Below are 17,210 nucleotides of genomic sequence, written 5' to 3'. Positions count from 1 at the left end.
TTTTAAAGATTTTATTTATTTATTTGATAGAGAGAGATACAGTGAGAGAGGGAATACAAGCAGGCAGAGTAGGAGAGGGAGAATCAGGCCTCCCTCTGAGCAGGGAGCCCGATGCACGGCTTGATCCCAGGATCCTGGGATCATGACCCGAGCTGAAGGCAGATGCTTAATGACTAACCGCCTAGGTACCCCAAATTAGTGAAGTTTAAAGCTAGAGGTTGCAAGCAAATTTGACCACTGAGTTCTAAAGGACTTATAAGACTATATAAAAGGGTAGGAAAAGTCTGATCCAACCAGTATTACTGTCCCCTCATGCATGAGAAGGAAGAGAGCAAGGAAGAAAGCTAAGATGACAAAATAGGAAAACAAAACAAAACAAACAAACAATAACAACAAAAAACCAGAGCTGGTCTCTAATACATCTTGTCAATTTTGTAAGAACTCTGGCTACTAGTGGTAGGTCGAACCTATAAATTACCTGGAGGACCAGTCCATCCAGCAATACTTGGTACCTGGTTGTATCTTTTACCACTTTGCTGAGTCTCTGTTTTGCTTCATTTAGTAGGTCCTACGAAGAGTAGAAAAGAAAAAAGTTATCCACAGGTAGTCAGGGCTGTCAGCTCAGAACTCACCATGAGGATGGTCCTGGCCCATGCCCATTTGCTTCACATTATATTACTGTTTTCATTCAACACACATTCCAAGATAAATGATAAACCAGATGCTGTGTTAATCACTATACCCTCATACAAGGAAGCAACATCACAGCTCCCAGGAAGTTCATGCTCAAGCAGAGTAGCCCAGATTATCAATCAGTTCAGAAAACTACAAAACTAACATGGAAAAAGCTACAAGATACAGATTTAAAAAGCAAGCTATTAAGACTGTTGTGCAGAGACACCTGGATGGCTCAGCTGGTTAAGCATCTGCCTTAGCTCACGTCATGATCTCAGTGTCCTGGGATCAAGCCCCACGTCTAGCTCCATGCTCAGTGGAGAGTCTGCTTCTCCCTCTGCCCCTCCCCTCACTCATCATTTCTCTCTCAAATAAATATTTAAAAACAAAGACTTGTGCAAGTTGATTCCATTTTTTTATTAGGAAAAAAACAATATCTGGATAGAGAGCAAAGTATGTAAAAAATCCAGGAGCACTTGGTACCTGGTTGTATGTTCTAGATACAAGGCTAGATTATCAATGATTTCAATTTTCCTTTTAAGTTTTTTTAAAAGATTTTATTTATTTACTATTCGAGAGAGAAAGAGCAGGGGAAGTAGAAGAGGGAGACAGATCGGCAGCCTCCTTGCTGAGTGTAGAACTTGACATGGGGTTCAAGCCCACATCCCTGAGTCATGACCTGAGCTGAAAACAAGAATCAGATGCTTAACTGACTGAGCTACCCAAGTACCCCTAAAATTTTTATTTAAATTCCAGTTAGTTAACATATATTAGTTTTGGGCACACAATGTGGTGATTCAACGCTTCCATACATCAGCCAGTGCTCATCACAAGCGCACTTCTTAATCCCCATAACCTATTTGACAGACAGAGATCACAAGTAGGCAGAGATACAGGCAGAGAGAGAGGAAGGCAGATGCTTAACTGACTGAGCCACCCAGGTGCCCCTGATTTCAATTTTCTTTATGCTAGTTTGCAGTTTCCAATTTGTCTATAATAAACATTGACCTTCTATAATAAAAATAACTAGGGGTGTTTGGGTGGCTCAGTGGGTTAAAGCCTCTGCCTTTGGCTCAGGTCATGATCCCACTGTCCTCGGATCGAGCCCCACATCGGGCTCTCTGCTCAGCAGGAGCCTGTTTCCCTCTCTCTTTCTGCCTGCCTCTTTGCCTACTTGTGACCTCTGTCAAATAAATAAAATCTTTAAAAGAAAAAAAAAACTAAAATAAAAATTTAAAGGGATTACCAGGAAACAAATCACTTATGGTTGAGAGAACACAGTGGAAATTACTCATTAAGTAATAAGCATTTATTGGCTTACCGGTGGAAAGAGAAGTCAAGTCTTTAAAAAGGCGACTATTTGTTCTACATGGTCTATTCTACTTATTATGATCTCTGAAAGCTGTTTCTTGATACTTTAACGAGGAAGGAGAGACACATGCTCACCTAGAGGTCAGTCAGAATTTGGGGAGAGAAGGTGCAGAGGAATAAGTAGCCTTCTATGCTGAAAAGCCCTTTATTTGGTTCTGAGAATTACCCTTGATCGCCAGCCCCTCTGAAACCCACTACCCTGCAAGACACCTGAAGTGAGCTCTCACTTCACAATTTGTGCAGAGGTGAGGCACCCGGACTCTCACTCATGCATCTAATGTCAAGCAAACATTTATTTCATTTGATGTCTACTAAGTGCAATTAGACCAAGATTTTTTTTTTTTTTTTTTTAAGATTTTACTTATCTGACAGACAGAGATCACAAGCAGGCAGAGAGGCAGGCAGAGAGGAAGGGAAGCAGGCTCCCTGCCGACCAGAGAGCCTGATTCGGGGCTCGATCCCAGGACTCCGGAATCATGACCTGAACCGAAGGCAGAGGCTTTAACCCACTGACCCACCCAGGCGCCCTAGACCAAGATTTTTTTTAAAAAATCAGAATTACTCACTTTAGGGCCAATTAAAAAAAAAAAAAAATATATATATATATATATGTATATATATATATATATATATATATATTTTTTTTTTTTTTTTTAATTTAAGAGAGAAAGAGAAATCACAAGTAGACCTAGAGGCAAGCGGAGGGTGGGGGGGGTGGTAAAGGAGGCTTCAGGCCGAGCAGAGAGCCCGATATGGGGCTCGATCCCAGGACCCTGAGATCATGACCTGAGCTGAAGGCAGAGGCTTAACCCACTGAGCCACCCAGGTGCCCCGAAAAAAAAAAATTTTTTTTAATAAAAAGTGAAATAGATTCCAAGACTACAACAGCAGGTATGTAAGAATGCTGGCCCTCCACCCCTACAGACTGTCAATTCTGACATTAGACAACGAATAAAAGTCCAAACACACACACACTTTCACACAAAAACTGTTTCTAACATACTAATAAATAAGGTAAGAAAAATTTTAAATAGTATGATCATGTTCTACTGTAGAATACTTTTTTTAAAGATTTTTATTTTATTTATTTATTTGACAGAGATCACAAGTAAGCAGAGAGAGAGAGGAGGAAGCAGGCTCCCCACTGAGCAGAGAACCGGATGTGGGGCTCGATCTCAGGACTCCGAGATCATGACCTGAGCCGAAGGCAGAGGCTCAACCCACTGAGCCACCCAGGTGCCCCGACTGTAGAATATTTCTAATCTGTAGCTGACCACCCCCAACAACTACAGGAAGGTGTTCTGAGAATCCATGTCATTAGAGACTGTAATGAAACTAGTTAAAATGCTTTTTAAAAGCAAATAAAATGGTTTAAAAAATATTCTACTTCACGTATTGTTATATACCTTAAGATTATCTTCACTGAACTCAACATCTGTCCAAAAAAAAATCCTTACGGGGAGCCTGCGTGGCTCAGTGGGTTAAGTACCCAGTGCTGGGCTCTCAGTTTCTGCTCAGGTCGAGCCCCGCCCCACCTCAGGCTCCACACTCAGCAGGTTTCCGTTTCGTTTTACTGATGAAAATCAAATACATTTAAAGTTAACAACAAAGACACCTGGCTGGCTCAGTTGGTAGAGCTTCGGACTTTTGATCTTGGGGTTGTGAGTTAAGCCCCACGTTGGGTGTTGAGATTACTTAAAAATAAAATCTTTAAAAAAAAAAAAAAGTTAACAAAATGTCCAAAAAGACATAATTTTTATTCTTCTAAATGTGTAATTATTAGATGATGGTCACTTTTTTTTTTTTTTTAACATTTTTCCCATTGTGGGATCATCTCAGGTTGGCTTTATTTCCATTTACTGATCCTCAGTCAGTTTCTGCTTTAAAGCCCTTAGCTGACAGAGGCATTCCTATGATAACCCCTAAAAAAGGAATCTGCTAAAGAAACTGTAGGGTGGGGCGCCTGGGTGGCTCAGTGGGTTAAAGCCTCTGCCTTCGGCTCAGGTCATGATCCCAGGGTCCTGGGATCGAGCCCCGTTGGGCTCTCTGCTCAGCAGGGAGCCTGCTTCCCTTCCTCTCTCTCTGCCTGACTCTCTGCCTACTTGTGCTCTCTGTCAAATAAATAAATAAAATCTTAAAAAAAAAAACAAAACAAAAACTGTAGGGCCATTAGTGTTTCCACTAAATTGAGTTTGATTAGCTTTAAGATATTTCTAGTCCCTGAGAGCTCAAGAGAAAGCAGAAGCCTCAAAATCTCCCCACAGCAACAGACATTCTCAAATATACTCTTCACAAAGCAGCATAAAGCATCAAAGCAAGAAATATATTTTTTTCAAAGATTTTATCTATTTATTTGTCAGAGACAGAAAGAGAGAGCACAAGCAGGGGGAGTAGCAGGCAGACGGAGAAGCAGACTCCCTGAGGAGCAAGGAGCCCAATTCGGGGCTCGATCCCAGTACCCAAGAATCATGACCTGACCTGAAGACAGTCAACTGACTGAGCCACCCAGGTGTTCCACAGCAAGAAATATTTAAACAGTAATTCATCTCCTCACAAAGATCCCGAGTCTGAAGACAGGGTTATAATTCTGAGTTAACCCAATGAAAGAAATGTTAATAATGTGAAAAACATTCTTTAAAATAAAGGTGTGTACACACACATACACATATTTTTAAGGTTTATTTAGGAGCCACAGGGAGAGAGAGGGAGAGAGTATGCATAGGGGGGAGCGGCAGAGGCAGAGACAGTCTTAAGCAGACTCCATGCTGAGTGCAGAGCCCAACTCGGGGGCTCCACGTGGAGCTCAATCTCAAGACCCTGGCAATAAAGGCCGTAGCCCGAAACCAAGAGTCAGGCACCCAACTGAGTGGGCCCACCAAGGCAGCCCAGGAAGAGTATATATTTTTAAAAAATGGAGAGGTATGTGGCTGGCTCAATCGGCATAGCAGGGGACTCTTGATTTTGCAATTGAGTTTGAGCCCCAAATTTAGTGTAGAGATTACTTTAAAAAAGAAATCTTGGGCGCCTGGGTGGCTCAGTGGGTTAAGCCGCTGCCTTCAGCTCAGGTCATGATCTCGGGGTCCTGGGATCGAGTCCCGCATAGGGCTCTCTGCTCGGCAGGGAGCCTGCTTCTCTCTCTCTCTCTCTCTCTCTCTCTCTGCCTGCCTCTCTGTCTACTTGTGATCTCTCTCTGTCAAATAAATAAATAAAATCTTTAAAAAAAAAAAATAAAAAAATAATAAAAAAAGAAATCTTAAAAAAAAAAGGGGGGGGGAGGAGAGTGGGAAAATTTATTTTAGGGTGTTAAAAAGAAACTGGGTAGAACATGGTGCCCTGAGTGGGGCGCCTGAGTGACTCAGTCAGTTAAGTGTCTGCCTTCGGCTCAGGTCATGATCCCAGGGTCCTGGGACTGAGCCCCTCGTTGGGCTCCCTGCTCAGCTGAGAGCCCGCTTCTGCCTCTCCCTCTGCCTGCTGCTTTGCCTACTTGTGTTATATCTCTCTGTCAAATAAATAAAGTCTTAAAAAAAAAAAAAAAAGAAAAGAACATGATGTCCTGAGAGATTTATTTATTTAGACAGAGAGTGCGGACACACGCACATGAGCAAGGGGGTGGGGAGAGAAGAGAGAGGGGAGAGAGAGAATCTCAAACAGGCTCCATGCTGTGCATGGAGCCCAAGGTGGGGCTAGATCTCAGGACTGTGAGATCATGACCTGACCTGAAACCAAGAGTCCGACACTTAAAAGACTGAGCCACACTGGGGCCCCAACAGAGCATTTTTTAGAAATAAAATTTCTGGGGGCACCTGCATGGCTCAGTTGTTAAGTGACTGCCTTCAGTTCAGGTCCTGGGATCAAGCCCCGCATGGAGCTCCCTGCTCAGTGGGGAGCCTGCTTCTCCCTCTCCCATTACCCCGCTCTCGCTGTATCTCTCTCTGTTAAATAAATTAATAAAATCTGAAAGAAAGAAAGAGTGGGTTAAGAAAAGAAAAAAGAAAAGAAAAGGAGAGAAAGGGGGAGGGAGGGAGGAAGAAGAGAAGAATGGAAGAAAAGGAGAAAATTTATGGGGGCGCCTGGGTGGCTCAACTGGTTAAGCGTCTGCCTTCAGTTCAGGTCATGATCCCAGAGTCCTGGGATCGAGTCCTGAATCTGGTTCCCTGCTCAGCGGGGAGTCTGTTTCTCCCTCTGTCCCCTCCTCACTCATGCTTTCTCTCTCTCTCAAATAAAAAAACATCTTTAAAAAAATAAAAAATAAAAAAAATAAAATTTCTGTATGGACATAGCGAACTATTAAAAGCCAGTTAGGGTTACATGGGTGGTTCAGCTGATTCAGCACCCAACTCTTGATTTCAGCTGGGGTGGAGATCCCAGGGTCATGGGATTGAGCCCTTGGGCTCCCCACTCAACAGGAAGTCTGCTGCAAATTCCCTCTCCCTCGCCCTCTGCCAACCCCCCACTTGCATACACACACTCGCTCTCTAAAAATAAATAAATCTTAAAAAAAAAAAAAAAAAAAGATGCTCAAAAATCAACCTCTAATTTTAGGTGTCTATCAGAACAACCTAACCCCTAGAAGTGTTATTAATTAAATCCTAACAGCCTGGTTAAGAAATCATTTAAGGCCTTACAATCTGGGAAGTTTATGGGGACAAAGATTTAAAGCATATACTGCATGAGACACTTGGCTGAAAGAAATCTCAGCCCCTCCCCACCAAGGAATCCCTCCAGCATTTTTCTCTTCATGGGGGAATGGACTAATCAAACAATGGTTAAGCAAAGAAGAATGGACTATGGGGGCTGGTCTGCTCTAAGAGAATGAAACTAAAGAAAGTCAACTTGTAAAGAGCATTACTAGCCATCTGTAAAAGTAACCCATTGTCAAAATCTGGAAACTGGTAAAGGAGGAGTTTTACCACCACCTACAACTCGAATCAAGGATGTAGGGAAGTCGAAATACACCAAACTCCAGCTAAGAAGGCTAAAAACTGATACAAATTGTACTGTCCCTTAAGTATTCCCATCCCCTTAGTAAGTCATCATAGGCAAAAAAGGTAAATTACAATCAACAATGTTACAAACCACTAATATCTTAGATTCTAAGTTCGACCTCTCTGATTACCATCCAGCTCCCCACGCCGCTTTCCCAGGGAGAGATGCGGGTCTTACTGCAGTTCTCGGGTCAGCTCACCTATCAGTATCAGGTTTCGGAAGGGCCTATCTGCCCACTTCAACCTAACTGCCTCTAAGGATTCTGAAAATATTAGGATTCTAGTCCTGGAAAGTAGTAAACCGAAACCTGATTAAGATGTCAACATCGGGCGCCTGGGCAGCTAAGTCGTTAAGTGTCTGCCTTCGGCTCAGGTCATGATCCCAGAGTCCTGGGATCAACTGGGATCAACTCCCTGCTCCATGGGAAACCTGCTTTGTCCCTCTCCCACTCCCTCTGCTTGTGTTCCCTCTCTCACTGTGTCGCTATCAAATAAATAAATAAATAAATAAAAGAAACAAACAGAAATGCATTACATAAAATTAAAAAAAAAAAAAGATGTCAACCTCAAAGTCCTGTCTCCCTAGTCCTGCCTAATTTGAAGAGTCAGCTGGCCTCCCTCGAAGACAAGTATTTCATCTCTCTTTAGCCACAACACCAGAACTCTACTTCAGGATTGATGGATCAGAATTTAAATGTTAGTATATTATTTCTTCTAGTAACTTTTAAATAAGTTGTGAAGTTTAAGGAAGTGTTAATAAAGATCTGTTCTGTGTTAGGCATTATACTAGCCACTTTACCTAGATTATCTAATTCTGTATAAGCTTCGGGTTATGTTTTTTCCATTTTATAGGAAACAGAAGATTAGAAGGGGCTAAAAAAAATCTGCCCACCAAACAGCTGATACCAGGAAACAGAAATTCAATTTCACAGGGATTCCAAAGCTTGTGCTCTTAAACCTAGAAAACATCAGGGAAGGCAAGGCAAAAAGATAAACAGCAGAAAAAAGGAACTAAATTTGGTAGTAAAATAGCCTGCCAATTTCATTTTTACCCTGGTTTTCTTTTTTCCCCTTCCTTCTATCATTTGTCAATATCCCTTTCTATCCAACTGCTTGACAACTTCCCTAACATAATTTCCTACTCTGTGGATAAAACTAGAAATAAAATGTTTTAAAATAGCAAAACCCTTTAAAGTATGTGTGTGGCCCTGATGTATACATAACCCTGTCTGCTGTATCAGTCTGCTTCCTCACCCCTCCAGACCTCTTACTGTATCTGCTCCGCTGTAAAGTACTTGATGGCGAGGAGTTAGACTTGGCAAAGGCCTAAGGAAATAAGCATCTTTAGGATGCTGAGATCACACAATGTTTATTTTCACACAATTCTCATTATAAATTAAAAAAATAAAAGCTCAGCTGTACGCTGAACTCAAGCTGCATGCTCCAGAAGACCTGGGACCTCACATGCGTTCCAGAAAGAGATCAGAACGCCAACGGCTCCACTGCTTAAGAGGCCACGCACCCTGCCTTCAGTTCCTCACACCACATTTCTCATCTTTCAGGCCCTTACAATCTGGGTTTCTGCCTTCATTAATCCAATGAAAGCGCTCTGGCAAAGTCAGAAATGACACCCCATTGCCGAATCTCTTTGCTCTTCCTACGCTGATTCTTAGAAGCTTTAGATGCCATTATAGATTATCATTTTGTTCAAGTATTCTTTTTTTTTTTTTTTAAAGATTTTATTCATCCATTTGACAGACAGAGATCACAAGTAGGCAGAGAGGCAGGCAGAGAGAGAGAGGGAAGCAAGCTCCCCGCTGAGCAGAGAGCCCGACGCGGGACTCGATCCCAGGACCCTGAGATCATGACCCGAGCCGAAGGCAGCGGCCCAACCCACTGAGCCACCTAGGCGCCCTTGTTCAAGTATTCTGTTCCCTTGTTCCCTTAGCTGCTGCTTCTCCTGACATGACTACTTTTCCCTCATGTTTCCTTAGCAATTTCTTATTTCCTGTCTATTAAATATACTGCATTCTTGGGACACCTGGCTGGCTCCACTGGTAGAGCATGCAATTCTTGATCGTGGGGTTGGGAGTTCAAGCCCCATGCTGGGGGTACAGCATACTTAATTTAAAAAAAATACCTATGTATGTGTGTATACACTTACACACATGTATGTATGTAAGCATGTATGTCTTCTCAGTTTGTTTACTTGGCCCTGTAATCTGACATCCACAACCTTGGTGATCTCATCCATACCCACAGCTCTACCTGGGACCTGTGTGCTGTCCATATGAGAGGTTCCAACCTTTCTGGGGCACTTGGCTGGCTCAGCCGGTGGAGCGTGTGACTCCTGATCTCAAGGTTATGCATTTGAATGCCACACTGGATGTAGAGATTACTTAAATATAAATTTTTTTAAAGATTTTTTATTTATTTGTGTGTGTATGAGAGAGAGTGAGCACAAGCAGGGAAACAGTGGGTAGAGGGAGAAGCAGGCTCCCTGCTGAGCAAAAAGCCTGATGTCACCAGTTCGTCTTCTGTAACACAAATCTAAGCCTAAAGCAGTATTTCTTAGTGTGGCTCTCAGACCACCAAATCAAAGTTACTCTGGGCTGCGTATATAAGCTGATTCCTGACTGGAACATAAACTTCTCTGAAAATAGGGTTGGGAATCCCCATTTTAACAAGGTCTTCCAGGTAATTTTTATGCTCATTAAAATTACAGAGCCGGCCAAAGGGTAAGTTCCATATTCTTTTTAAGGTTCACGCTCAAGAAGCTATAGCACAGATACACCCTCTTATCTCCATCCAGTTAGACGCAGACCACTATGGAGCCCGGCAGGATATAAGCCAAGTGTAAGTGTATTTGAAATGCAAAAACTTATGAAGGCAACCCAGCTAAATTATAAAATTGTAAAATTATAAATTATGAAATTATAAAATGAAAACAGAACAGTGAAAACTAAAAGATTATGCTAGTACTGCAAGAGAATTTTGTGACAATTTCAGAAATAAGCAGACAAACTCTCTGGCTACTGAAGGGTCTACAAAATTTGGGGAAGATGTGTGTAATATGACCTGAAACTGCTGCTTTATGTTTCAAAGTTATAAAATGTAAACCTCTTCCCCTAACCCATCTCTTAAAGAAAACAGTGGATAACTGTGTTTTGGGTTTTGGGGTTTTTTTGTGAGAGGGGGAGGGAGAGAGAGAGAGGTGGGGAGGGAGAGAAGGAGAGGGAGCCCAACGTGGGGCTCAACCTCACAATCTGGAGATCATGACCTGAGCTGAAATGAAGAGTGAGACACTTAACTGACTGAGCCATCCAGGTACCCCCTGGTATTATAACTATATTTTGAAAAATGATTTGAAGTTGGCTCTTTTCCAATTACAAAATGTGTTCATTCCATACAACTGTGTTTTCTCTCTATATCCTCTCGCTCAAAATTTGAAAATCACTGTGTATAAGAGGTTATTCAGTATAAAATAATCATGTGAATATTCTAGAGGGCGAAAAAAATTAGGAAGCACTAGTACTGAAGAGTGGAAAATACAGAGAAGTAGAAAAAAAAAAACAAAATAAACACCCAAAATGTTTTTTTTTTAACCAGAACTCATACTTAGCCTACTAGGATATTAAGTTTCACAAAGGCAAGGACTCCATTTTATTATATCTCTAGTAATTAGAATCATGCTTGCCATTAAGTAAATAACTGATCTAAATTTTAGATATTAAGTTTCCTGTTCATGACACCTTACATTTCCTTCTAAAAGCCAAACTTGTAGTTCTTTACATTTAAAAGGATTTAGGGCACCTGCGTGGCTCAGCCAGTTAAGCATCTGCCTTCAGCTCAGGTCATGATCCCAGAGTCCTGGGATCGAGCTCCTTATGTGGCTCCCTGGTCTGTAGGGAGTCTGCTTCTCCCTCTGCCTGCCTCCCCCATCCCTGCTCTTGTGTTTTCTCCCTCCCTCTATCTCCCTTGCAAAATTATATAAATAAAATCTTTAAAAAGTAAAATTTTTATAAAATAAAAAAAATTATTTTTTATATATTTTAAAAAGATTTTTATTTATTTTTCAGAGAAAGAGAAAGAGTGTGCGTGCCCACAAGCAGGGAGAGCTTCAGGCAGAGGGAAAAGCAGGCTCCCTGTTAAGCAGGGAGCCTGATGTGGGACTCTATCCCAGGGCCCTGGGATCGAGACCCGCATCGGGCTCTCTGTTCAGCAGGGAGCCCGATTCCCATCCTCTCTCTGTGCCTGCCTCTCTGCCTACTTGTGATCTCTGTCGAATAAATAAATAAAAAAAAAAAAAAAAAAAGACATAAAGCAGCTTACAAGAGTATATTTAATAAAAATTTGGGTTTTTTAAAAAAGATTTTATTTATTTATTTGAGAGAGAGTGCATGTCTGGGTGTGCACAAGCTGGGAGATGGGCAGAAGGAGAGGGAAAAGCAGACTCCCTGCTAAGCAGGGAGCCCCATGCAGGGCTAGATCCCAGATCCCGGGATTATGACCTGAACTGAAGGCGGATGCTTAACTGACTAGCCACACAGATCACCCCAATAAAAATTTTAAATTAAAAAATTTTTAAAAGATTTTATTTATTTATTTGACAGAGAGAAATTTCAAGTAGGCAGAGAGGCAGGCAGAGAGAGAGGAGGAAGCAGGCTCCCCGCTGAGCAGAGCAGAGAGCCCGATGAGGGGCTCGATCCCAGGACCCCGAGATCATGACCTGAGCCGAAGGCAGAGGCTTTAACCCACTAAGCCACCCAGGCGCCCCTAAATTAAATTTTTTAAGAGCTAAAAAAAACAGGGCGCCTGGCTGGCTCAGCCAGTAGAATATGCGACTCTTAATCTTGGTGTCTAAAGTTCAAGTCCCACATTGGACATAAATCTTACTTTAAAAAAAGTTAGAAAAATAATAAAATATAGGGGCGCCTGGATGGGTCAGTTGGTTAAGCATCTGCCTTCAGCTCAGGTCATGATCCCAGGGGCTTGGGATCGAGTCCCACATCGGGCTCTCTGCTCCACAGGGAGCCTGCGTCTCTCTCTGCTCCTCCCCTCTGCTTGTGCGTGCTTTCTTAAATAAAATCTTTAAAAAATAATAATAAAATACAATAAAATGAAATATAACTATGTAGGTGAAAAAATCAGGTCAAGGGCACCTGAATGGCTCAGCTGGTAGAGCATGCAACTTGATCTCAGGGTTGTAAGTCTGAGTCCCACCCAGACTGGATATAGATATTATTCAAAAATAAAAGCAAAAAAAATTTTCTGAAGATTTTATTTATTTATTTGACAGAAAGCAAGAGAGCACAAGCAGGGGAAGCAGCAGAGGGAGAGGGAGAAGCAGGGTCACTGCTGAGGAAGGAGCCCAATCCAGGACCCTGGGATCATGACCTAAGCCAAAGGCAGATGCTTAAGCAACTGAGCCACCCAGGTGCCCCTAAAAATAAAATCTTTAAAAAATTTTTTTTTAAAAGAAAAACTCAGGGGTGCTTGGCTGGCTGGCTCAGTCAGTTGTCTGCCTGCCTTCGGCTCAGGTCATGATCTTGGGGTCCTGGGATCGAGCCCTGCGATAGTCTCCCTGCTCAGTGTGGAGTCTGCTTCTCCCTCTCCCCGTGCCCCTCCCCTCCGCCTGTGCTCTGACAAAAAAATTTTTTAAATCTTAAAAAAAAAAAAAAAAAAAAGAAAAGAAAAAGAAAAAATCAGGTCAAACAGTAAGGACAAGAAAAAATAATGATTTTAATTTGAAGTGAAGTCAGATCTACTAAAACACTGGGATGTTTACTTTGGGTTATAAAACCTGTTTGCAGGCACCTGGGTGGCTCAGTTGGTTAAGCAACTGCCTCCAGCTCAGGTCATGATCCCAGAGTTGCGAGATCAAGTCCCACATCCTCCTCCCAGCTCCACGGGGAGTCTGCTTCTCCCTCTAACCTTCTCCCCTCTCATGCTCTCTCTTTCTCTCTCTCTCAAATAAAGAAAATCTTTAAAAAAAAAACAAAACCTTTTGCCATCTGAGACAAGTATACCATTAGAGAATATAATATCAAAAGCATTTCTATAGTACATTAGAGATGACATTTCTCAGGATCTTTTCCACTTTTAATAATCACTAATCTTCAAAAAAGGCAGCATAAAAATAGATAGAGCAAATGCAAAACCTATTAACTGGTCAAATGATAACACTAAACACTATGTACTATAACCGGTGGGGTTTATCCTGAGAAATGCTGCTGAGATGTTTAAGTTACAGGTCTCTAAACTCTTGAATTGTTCAAACAACATCTACCCAGTAGTTGTCACAGTTGTCATTTTTGACTCTGGGCATTTATCAAAAATGCAGTAGCAACTTATGGTCCAGGGACTTTCTGAGCAAAGGCACCAAGAGGCCAGGAGAGTATTTCAACTATCAAGACCTATTAAAAGAAGGGTTACCACCTGGAGGAGATGAGGTGGGGAAAGGGAAGTAACACTTCTTAAATAAACACCATATGACAGTGTTAAGCTAGAGGAATTAAACGCGTTCTCACATTCAATCCTCATAAGAGCTGTGTTTCAATTAGACCAAGAAACTGACATTTGTTGGCATAAACCTTTAAGGATCTGATTCTTAAAACTGTGCATATAATACTTGTGTCAAAATAATTTTTTTTTTTAAGTAGGCTCAATGCCCAGCATGGAGCCCAAAAATAAATTTGATTTTTAAATAATTATAACACTATAAAAAAAAGAAACAAAAACCCAGCCCTCTGAACCAAGTATCATAATTAATACATACCAAAGAGGAAACTGAGGGTCAGAAACAATAATTTACTCAAACTAACATGGCAAAGCTGAAAGATTACCGCCCCCCCCCCCAGAGGGAGGAGGAAGGGGCAAAGGAAAAGGAAGAGAGAATCCCAAGCAGGTTCCATGCCCAGTGCAAAGCCCCACATGGGGCTTGATTTCATGATCCTGAGATCATGACCTGACCTGAAATTAAGAATCAGATGCTTAACTGACTGAGTCACCCAGGCACTCCAAAGCTGAAACACTCTTAAGCCCAAGTTCTTCTCCAGAAAGGTGGTTATTATTCTAAGTGCAACTTATAAACTATGTCAATCAATCAGGTTGCTAAAGAAATCTGAATCCCGTGGAAGGAAATCAACCACTGATTACTAAAACTCAACATTTTAGGGAAGACCTAGGTAACGGTCCTGAGATATTTTGTAGTCAACATTTCCACAAAAAGCTGTCCAGTCTTCCTTTTGTATTTTATAAAGGATGAACTACTCATTCCCATGTGGGAAGATAACTTAGCAACAGATTGCCTATTTTCCCATATTGCTAGAATTTATATTTTTTACTTTTTTTTTTTTTTAATTAAAGATTTTTATTTATAGGACGCCTGGATGGCTCAGTTGGTTGAGCGTCTGCCTTCTGCTCAGATCATGATCTCTGGGTCCTGGGATCAAGTCCCGTACTGGGCTCCCTGTTAAGCAGGGAGTCTGCTTCTCCCTCTGCCTGCCGCTCCCCCTGCTTGTGTGCATTCTCTCTCTCTGACAAATAAATAAATAATATCTTTAAAAAAAAAAAAAAAGATTTTTATTTGAGAGACTCTGCATGCATAAACTGGGGAAGGGGTAGAGAGAGAAGCAGACTCCCCACTGAGCAAGGAACCTAACAGGGCTGGATTCCAGGATCCTGAGATCAAAGCATTCCAATATGAAGTATTATAAATTATGATAATAAGTGATCTCTGTTGTCCTGAATTTCAGGCCTTTACTTTCCATCCTGACAGACATTTACAACTGGAGGCTTCTCGGCCTCTTAAAGAATGTCCAAGTTAGGAATCTGTCCTCCTAACTTCCCATTTCATTAACAGAACCACCATTCTCCTAGTTAGTCAGGTCCAAAATTCAATATTTAGCACTGGACTTGGAAGAGGAGAAGTCAATCATTAGTCAATGTGTGAAAAGTCTCCCTGCAAAATGTGTCAACACTGATACACCAAGTTCATTCTCGCTGCTGCCACGCCAGATTCATCTCTTAAGAATTGACAGCTTAGGGGCGCCTGGGTGGCTCAGTGGGTTAAGCCTCTGCCTTCTGCCCAGGTCATGATCTCAGGGTCCTGGGATCGAGCCCCACATCGGGCTCACTGCTCAGCAGGGAGCCTGCTTCCTCCTCTCTCTTTCTGCCTGCTTCTCTGCCTACTTGTGATCTATCAAATAAATAAATAAAATCTTAAAAAAAAAAAAAAAGAATTGATGGGGTGCCTGGGTGGCTCAATGGGTTAAAGCCTCTGCTTTCGGCTCAGGTCATGATCCCAGGGTCCTGGGATCGAGCCCCGCATCGGGCTCTCTGCTCAGTGGGGAGCCTGCTTCCTCCTCTCTCTCTGCCGGCTTCTCTGCCTACTTGTGATCTCTGTCTGTCAAATAAATAAATAAAATCTTAAAAAAAAAAAAGAATTGACAGCTTATAATATTAGTGTTTCTTTAATCTTCTAAGGAAATGGTATGCTTCCCATTTATTAGTTTTTTTTAACTTTTTTTTTTAAATTTATTTATTTGACAGACAGAGATCACAAGTAGGCAGAGAGGCAGGCAGAGACAGAGGAGGAAGCAGGCTCCCTGCTAAGCAGAGAGCCCGATGCGGGGCTCGATCCCAGGACCCTGGGATCATGACCTGAGCCGAAGGCAGAGGCTTTAACCCACTGAGCCACCCAGGAGCCCCCATTTATGAGTTTTATACTTCTAATTTTATAGCTTTTTCATATAGGTCTTATTTATGAACATTTATTCATAATAATTTAATCACTTTTGTAACCATTATAAAAGAATCTTTTTTTTTTTTTTTTTAATTTATTTGACAGAGATCACAGGCAGGCAGAGAGAGAGGAAGGAAAGCAGGCTCCTTGCTGAGCAGAGAGCCCGACGCGGGGCTCGATCCCAGGACCCCAGGATCACGACCTGAGCCGAAAGCAGAGGCTTTAACCCACTGAGCCACCCAGGCGCCCCATAAAAGAATCTATTTTTAATTCTACATGCTAATTGGTTATTATTGGTATCCAGAAAAACTTAATTTCTATATAGTCTCTTTGTTGCCAGTCACCATTTTGGGTTTTTTTTTTTTTTTTTTTTTTCAAAAATTTTTTTTTTGTATTTGACAGAGAGAGAGAGAGAGAGAGAGAGCACAAGCAGGGGGAACAGCAGGCAGAGGGAAAGGGAGAAGCAGGCTTCCCACTGAGCAAGGAGTCCAATGTGGAGCTCAATCCCAGGATCCTGGGATCATGATCTGAGCCAAAGGCAGATGCTTAACCAACTGAGCCATGCAAGCGCCCCACCAGTCACCATTTTGAACTAATTACTAGTTCTGTTTTTCAGATGTTGTATCTTATGTGTGGGAAATCGTATCTGCAAAAAATCAAAAAATAATTCTTTATTCCTTCACAATTTGTATATAATTCTTATTTCTCCATCTTAAAGGAATCTAGGGCCTCCACTATAACAATGAAGAACAGTGAAAACAGCAGGCATCCTGGTTGGTTCCTAAAATATAATTCAAATGCCTTCATGTGAACACAACGTTTTTTTAACTAAGCTCCACACCCAATTGGGGCTCAAGCTCACAACCCCGAGACCAAGAGTTGCATGTTCTAGCCACTGAGCCAGCCAGGCTAATGTGAATACCTTTAAACTTTCTCAACTAAATGGTATGATTCTGTAGGTTTCTGTCTTCTTCCTTAGGAGACAACACTTCCCATATGGTTCTTCTGTGTCTAACCTCTTCCCTCTTAAATTCAGCCTACATACTCATACCATGAACCCTATTTATGGTAATTCTTATAAAATAAAAACTTCAATAGTTTTTTACTGAAAACAGGTGAAGCTCTTTAGCCTTGCACTCATGGCCCTATCTTAATTCCATCCTACCTTTCTAATTTTATTAGTCCCTATAACCCTCACATACTATATTGTCCACCCACCATTTGCTGTTTGACTTAGAAGAGTCTATATGCTCTGTTGGATCAAAGGGTCCTTGAAGACATGGCAATATTTTATTCACTTTTTTTTTTTTTTTTTAAGATTTATTTATTTATCTGACAGAGGCAGACACAGCAGGGAACATAGGCAAGTGGAGTGGGAGAGGAAGAAGCAGGCTTCCTGCCAAGCAGGGAGCCCCATGTGGGGCTCGATCCCA

At 41.7% G+C, this 17,210-nt stretch overlaps 1 protein-coding gene across 2 annotated transcripts in view; it reads right to left on the bottom strand.

Moving 5' to 3' along the window:
- The window catches only part of LOC111159822 (ATPase H+ transporting V1 subunit E1), a 40,368-nt gene that overhangs the window by 8,428 nt on the left and 14,730 nt on the right, over nucleotides 1–17,210 (bottom strand). Inside the window, exon 5 of one of the 2 annotated variants that reach the window (XM_022522450.1) lies at nucleotides 479–568. The exons of the other annotated variant lie outside the window; for it this stretch is intronic. Coding sequence (XP_022378158.1) covers nucleotides 479–568 — 90 coding nt within the window. The remainder of the gene's footprint in view (nucleotides 1–478; nucleotides 569–17,210) is intronic. 2 annotated transcript variants of the gene reach the window in all.

This window comes from Enhydra lutris, unplaced genomic scaffold (genome assembly GCF_002288905.1).
Source record: "Enhydra lutris kenyoni isolate GAN:26980312 unplaced genomic scaffold, ASM228890v2 scaffoldscaffold69, whole genome shotgun sequence".
Taxonomy (NCBI): Eukaryota; Metazoa; Chordata; class Mammalia; order Carnivora; family Mustelidae; genus Enhydra; species Enhydra lutris.
Note: the sequence above shows the minus strand (reverse complement) of the source record. Positions and strands in the feature narration are given on the sequence as shown.